At 41.7% G+C, this 6515-nt stretch overlaps 1 protein-coding gene across 1 annotated transcript; it reads left to right on the top strand.

Annotated features, from left to right (window-relative positions):
* The first annotated feature begins 1102 nt into the window (after window positions 1-1102).
* On the top strand, window positions 1103-4883 carry LOC116059582 (transcription factor Sox-8). Its single transcript, XM_031312759.2, has 3 exons — window positions 1103-1798; window positions 2142-2377; window positions 2538-4883. Exons 1-3 carry the CDS (start codon window positions 1383-1385, stop codon window positions 3290-3292), a joined length of 1407 nt encoding a protein of 468 aa, XP_031168619.1. The 5' UTR covers window positions 1103-1382; the 3' UTR covers window positions 3293-4883.
* The last annotated feature ends 1632 nt before the right edge of the window (window positions 4884-6515 follow it).

Here is a 6515-nt window from a genome sequence, read left to right as displayed (position 1 = left end):
ACAGGGAGGCCAGTGATAAAAATCATCCCGCAATACATGAACACAAAGGCATTGATTCAATCTATCCTCTTATCTTCTCTTGCTCTTTATATCTTCAGTGTCATAAAAAAGACAGCCTTACTGGTGGTGAGATGTGACTTATGGATCACAAAACAAACAGCTGCTGAACTTCCTCTTCTGAATTTGGGAAATCAATCAAATCTATATTTGGGCTCGCACAGGCCTATAAAGTTGTTTTTGGTTATCAACGCAAACACACATTTTAGTTAGTCGATTCAGGAGTGAGAGTTTCTGTTTCTTGTGTCATGATCATTTGTTTAGATTATACAGACAGGCATAAAAGGCTTAATATGACTCATTGAACTTGCCTAAAAAAACAGTGATGAATTATTGTTATAAGCAATTATTAAATGTGTCTTTTTACTCAAAGAAAGAAATGCAGCCATTAGTTCTAACTAGTGAGAGGGAGGATCATCCTGCCTCTTTGACAGTGAGATCTGTCAGACTTGACATTAATTATATATTTGCTATTATTTGCAACCCGCCTGCAAATTAGTTTGTTACTTAGTTTTGACACATTTGCCATTTAGGTTTACATTTTTAAGACTGTTCTGTTACCTGAGAAAATAAAAAGCTGAATATCAATCTTTTTACTCTCTGCATGCCACAACAAAGTTGCGATAGTTGATTCTTGTTTAGAGTCCGTCTAACTTCCTCTCAGTAAAAAAAAAAAGATCATAATTTTTTTAAATCTTCTTTTGCCATTTGACATATTTCTTATGTGTGGACTATAGACAGCAAAAAATAACTTCATTATTTCCTGCCATTCTAAATGTGTCAACATATATATTTTACATCCAACGTTTTTTTTTTTTTTTTTAAACATTTGAGTAATTTCTGAATTCACTACATTTACTAACTAACAGCATTATGGAATTGTTTGTCACACAACGTGTCACCAATAAAAAAAAAAAAAAAAAAAAATCATAACTAAGCCCACATAAAAGCCTGAACCAATGGCGGGCAAGTGGTGATTTGGTCCAGCCAATCCCAGGCGGAGGGTGGAGTGACGATTTTAAAACTCCAACTCAAGTTGCTGTAACGTGTAGCTCCACAGCTCACATTGTAGATCACAACTTTCACGACTGCACCTCCCATGACAGCATAGGAAAACAAGACTAACGAAGACAAACAAACAGGGAAGCAGAAGGAAAACAACGGACTCACATTGACTGAAATTGTTAAAGGAATTTACTGTGGCGCACCGTGCGTAAAAGGCGCACTGGCCACTTTGCTGCGCGCTTCAATTGGTAACATTTGATTTTTGTTTTTAATTGAAGATTACTTTTTCGGATTTTCATCCCCAAGGGTCTGAGCAAGTAATGTTAAAAATGACAGAGGAGCATGACAAATGTGGCAGCGACCAGCCGTGCAGTCCATCTGGCACAAACAGCTCCATGTCCCAGGACGAGTCCGACTCCGATGCTCCGTCCTCACCAACGGGCTCCGACGGCCAAGGATCCCTGCTCGCCAGTTTGGGCAAGAAACTAGACTCGGAGGATGACGACCGGTTCCCAGCTTGCATACGGGATGCCGTCTCTCAGGTCCTCAAGGGGTACGACTGGTCCTTGGTGCCTATGCCCGTGAGGGGGAACGGATCCCTGAAGAATAAACCTCACGTCAAGAGACCCATGAATGCGTTCATGGTTTGGGCGCAAGCGGCCCGCAGAAAGCTGGCGGATCAGTATCCACATCTGCACAATGCCGAACTGAGCAAGACTCTGGGAAAACTGTGGCGGTAAGACAACATTTTATTTTATTTTATAAAAAAGAAATGCAGGGAGAAAGAGAGTGTTAATCAATAATATTCATTTTTTTTAATAAAAAAGTAGATTTGGGCACATTACATTAGCAGCTTTAGCAATTACATAAAAAAATATCTATTGATTAAATTTCGAAAAGTTTAGATTTTGAATGTAAATGATTTAAAAGAAATAAAAAGGGCCATTTTCTTCTGACCTCATGACATTAAATAAAAAAATGCTCTAAAGTCACTAGAGCCATCTAACCATTTTATCTTTTTATTTTTGTTTAGTTTGACTGCACCCATTTTAATGTTTTATAATTTGTTTTCATCATAGTTTGCTCTCAGAAAGTGAGAAGAGGCCATTTGTAGATGAAGCAGAGAGACTCCGGGTTCAGCACAAGAAAGATCATCCAGACTACAAGTACCAGCCCCGGAGACGGAAGAATATGAAACCAGGCCAGAGCGACTCAGACTCAGGAGCAGAACTGGCACATCACATGTATAAAGCTGAACCAGGGATGGGAGGACTGGCAGGGATGACTGATGGACACCACCACCCTGAACATGCAGGTATGATGTTATATTTAACCAAAGAAATAAGAAATAATGCATCAAACACAACTAGTTTGTGAGTTTTATTTTAGGAATTCAATATTTTTTGGCTGTTGTAAATAGTTTGAATCATGAGAGTGATGAACCTTCACTCTTTATGTCTGGTATTATTTTTCAGGGCAGCCCCATGGTCCCCCTACACCGCCCACTACTCCCAAAACAGACCTGCACCACGGGGTGAAGCAGGATCTGAAACATGAAGGCCGTCGTCTTGTTGACAGCAACAGGCAAAACATTGACTTCAGCAACGTAGACATCTCTGAGCTCAGCACTGATGTCATCAGCAACATGGAGACCTTCGACGTGCACGAGTTTGACCAGTACCTCCCCCTCAACGGCCATGTCTCGGGCTCCTCCACCCTACCTTCAGACCACAGCCACGGGCAGGCTCCAGCCCCTGGTGGCTCTTACATTTCCTCATACAGTCATGCAGGCGCCAACGGGTCAGCGTGGAGTCGCAAGGGCACCATGTCCTCCTCTGCTCCCTCCGCCAGCGAGGTGGGCCAGCACCGGCTCCATATAAAAACAGAGCAACTGAGCCCCAGCCACTACAGCGAGCACTCCCACGGGTCACCCTCACACTCCGATTACGGCTCCTACAGTAGCCAGGCCTGTGTCACCTCGGCCACATCAGCTGCCTCGGCTGCAGCCTCTTTCTCCAGCTCCCAGTGTGACTATACTGACCTCCAGAGCTCCAACTATTACAATCCTTACTCCGGCTACCCCTCTAGCCTCTACCAGTACCCCTACTTTCACTCATCCAGGCGGGCCTACGGCAGCCCGATCCTTAACAGTCTGTCCATGGCGCCTGCCCACAGCCCCACCGCCTCTAGCTGGGACCAGCCCGTCTACACCACGCTGTCTCGACCCTGAAGGGACGAGAAACAGTCAGTTCGCACCAGAGACTCATTCAGATTGATGCACTACTAATGAAGGAAGTAAGGAGCAGGTGGAGAAGTGTGTGTAGTAGGCTTCCTGTGACCATTTGAACGTGAAGCAAACAAAAGAAAAAAGTGCCTGCTGATTTTATACAAAGTTATATCGCTGCGATGAAAACACTGACTTTTTTTTTACACAAAAACAAATTGTGTTGTTGGTGAGCCAAAACTCCTCCATGAGGACATGTCGCCTACGCCTACATCCTGTACATCCCCCATCTTTTTCAGTTTAAGATTGCACGTGTGTGAACATTTGAGGTAAAGCAAAAGGCCTGCCACCGAGTCAGGTAGGAGAGAAATGCTTTGGCTCAATTCTGTTGTGAAGCAGATGGAGAAGCAGGAAACATTGGAGAACGTACACGGGACCGATTATGTGAATTTGCAGTGAAATTTACATTAATGGCCAGAGCTATATATCGCACCCCATTTGCATCTGTCGATCAGTCTTAACTAAATGGCTCTTATGAATCTTATAGTGTCATTTTGGCATAAAAGTCTTATATGTATTTATGTTCAAGCATTATTGTTTTTCCTTTGTTCTTAAGTAGATGAACACATGTAATGTGGGTTTGGTTATTTACAGTGCTGTTTGGTTTTTAATGAAAACAAGGTAAATGAAGTGAAAGACAATACAAATACAACAATTTCAATATCATTCCATTTAAGACCATTTTTCAGTAACATCTCCATTCCAAGTTGCAAGCAGACAGAGCTAGCCTAACATGCGCTCGCATAGGACAGAACAGGTGTATGAAAGCTATGCTTGGCAAATTGCGATTAGTCATGATCTAGGGTTAAAGGAAATGGGGTAAAATAACACCACACACTCTGAGTGACATGTCAGCTGGACCTCCTGTATACGTGGATGAACATGTAGGCTATATGTACACGCATCTGTCTGTGTGTCAGGGAGATAAAGTGCTTCTCTATGTGTGAGCAATTTCCTTGCGAGAGAGATACATATCCCATGACGTAATACACACCAAATGATACTTAATCAACTCTTCAAATTATCTTTGAATTCATCCGTTACTCACAGAAGACTGTTTAGGATTTAAGGAGGAAATGAAGAGTGTGTGAGTATTTGCCCATATTTATCTCATCAACCAATAAGTGGCAACTCACTGCTGCAGTCTCACGCAAAACGTTTTTGTGCCTTCTAATGCTTCTTGTCAGTATTTCAGTATGAAATTGATTTATTAACATACTTCAGGCAGCACACAATCAGTAATCAACACCAGAGAATCCTACAGTTAACCTACTCCTGATTATATCCTTAATTTGATATCATTCCTTTCAGCCTTGGTTTGTAATGTTCTGTGAGATGCTGTATGCGAAACGTACGGAGCATCCTGCTCTAACTTTTGTCCACGGAACTGTGTTTTGTATATTCTGGTGTATAATTTTGAGAAAGGCTGTGAAAATTATTGTTGTTATATTAACTAGAGTTTCATTCATACATGCACAGCTAACCCATTTGCTGGCCTTTTTTTTTTTTTTTGAAATAAAAAGATACTTTTTCTTGATATTTGTCTTTCTGTCATTCTTATTTGCATCCATATTTAGCTTCAACTTTTTGTTCGTATTTGTTCTTTAATATTTGGAAACTACTTGTGAAAAAATAAATGAATGGAATGAATTGCATTGAAGTTTGCCTTTACACTGGATACCATCTTGTTTAACATCTGTACTGTGAGCTACAGCTGTGAGGGGAGACCAGTGAATGATTTTATTATTCTCAGTTTTCCAAAGTGACAGTAATAAACCTTCACAGTACATTTAACTTTACTCAGGTGGACATGTAAGTCTATCAATGATTTTTGCAAAATGCAAAATAATGCAAAATACATCTTGCTGTAGAGCTCATAAGCTTTTTATCTAGTCAGTTTTTGGGGAAATATACAGGTGTTGAAAAAAATAGAACTGCCATGTTGCAGCAAACAGCTTAGTGCCACTCTCATAACCTTCTGACCTTACAGGGCCTTGAGTTGACACTGAGTTTATATGTGGCTATAGACGCATCAACCAAAATATTAAGTTCAGATTTCTTTGTTAAACCACCGACAAGAGAGGAATGAGGAGAGATCCCATCTCCGATGGTTCAGCGGGTAGAATGCTCAAGTTGGCCCTGGCATGCATGCCAAGCAGCCGTCCCTAACCAGCCCAGGGAGAAGCCAAGTGCCAGGGCCGCGCTGCTGAATTTTAATGATTCATTATGCTGTGGAGGGGCTCCATTGTGTCCTTTTATCCGGAGAGCTAGAAAGGAATTAATTGGACAGAAAATAGAAGGGCAAGGGGAACTGACAAGCCATTAAGAGGGTGCTGAATGGACGATTAGATGCACATGGGGGAGGATTTTTTCCCCCCTCGCTGTCTCATATCACAGTGCTCCACAAACAACAAAAAACCAACAATAACAACCACAATGACCACCAGACCAAACTGTAGAAATCATATCAGCGCACATAATCTGTAGATAATAAAAGAAGATAATACCACAGCAGATGGGGTGTGGGTGGCTCAAGAACGACTTGTTGTTTTTCTTCCCTCAAAGTCTTTTTTTTTATCACCAGTGTTTGCCAAATACTTTTAGGAGGAACTCTTGAGAAAGAACAGGAGTGAATAAAAGTGAGGCAAAAAGGCTCTTCAGGGTGCTTGGGTCCTGTTTCCCTGGAACTTGTCCACAGTTTCTGATTGGGCCTCTGGAAAGCCTTACTGTAAATAGCTAAAACAAAAATGAACTGGAATGGGGGACTCCAGTATACTGAATGAAGGAATGAATGAATGAACATTTTTACACTGCTGCAACTTTGCCTGATAAGAACTGCACATTTATAGACAAAAACTCACATTGGGTACAGTGCACCATACAGTAGATGCCTACACCCACATAAACTCTCCCACTCACATATATGCAGAAATTGGAAATGAAATATAATTTACAGTAATTTTAACACCGCCACACTGAGGCTTTGCTACATTCCAGCTGTCACAGTTATTGTTTATGAAGGAAGGGCGTAGTTGGCTGAAGTGGGAGTCGCGGTCTTGGACCCGGAGGACATCAGGGGGGAAGGCGAGATGAACCCAGTGAAACTGGTGCTTCCACCACCTCACCACATCCCATTGTTAGGAGCAGGATAACTCGCCTGGTAATAGTC

Source organism: Sander lucioperca, chromosome 21 (genome assembly GCF_008315115.2).
Source record: "Sander lucioperca isolate FBNREF2018 chromosome 21, SLUC_FBN_1.2, whole genome shotgun sequence".
Classification (NCBI taxonomy): domain Eukaryota; kingdom Metazoa; phylum Chordata; class Actinopteri; order Perciformes; family Percidae; genus Sander; species Sander lucioperca.
Note: the sequence above shows the minus strand (reverse complement) of the source record. Positions and strands in the feature narration are given on the sequence as shown.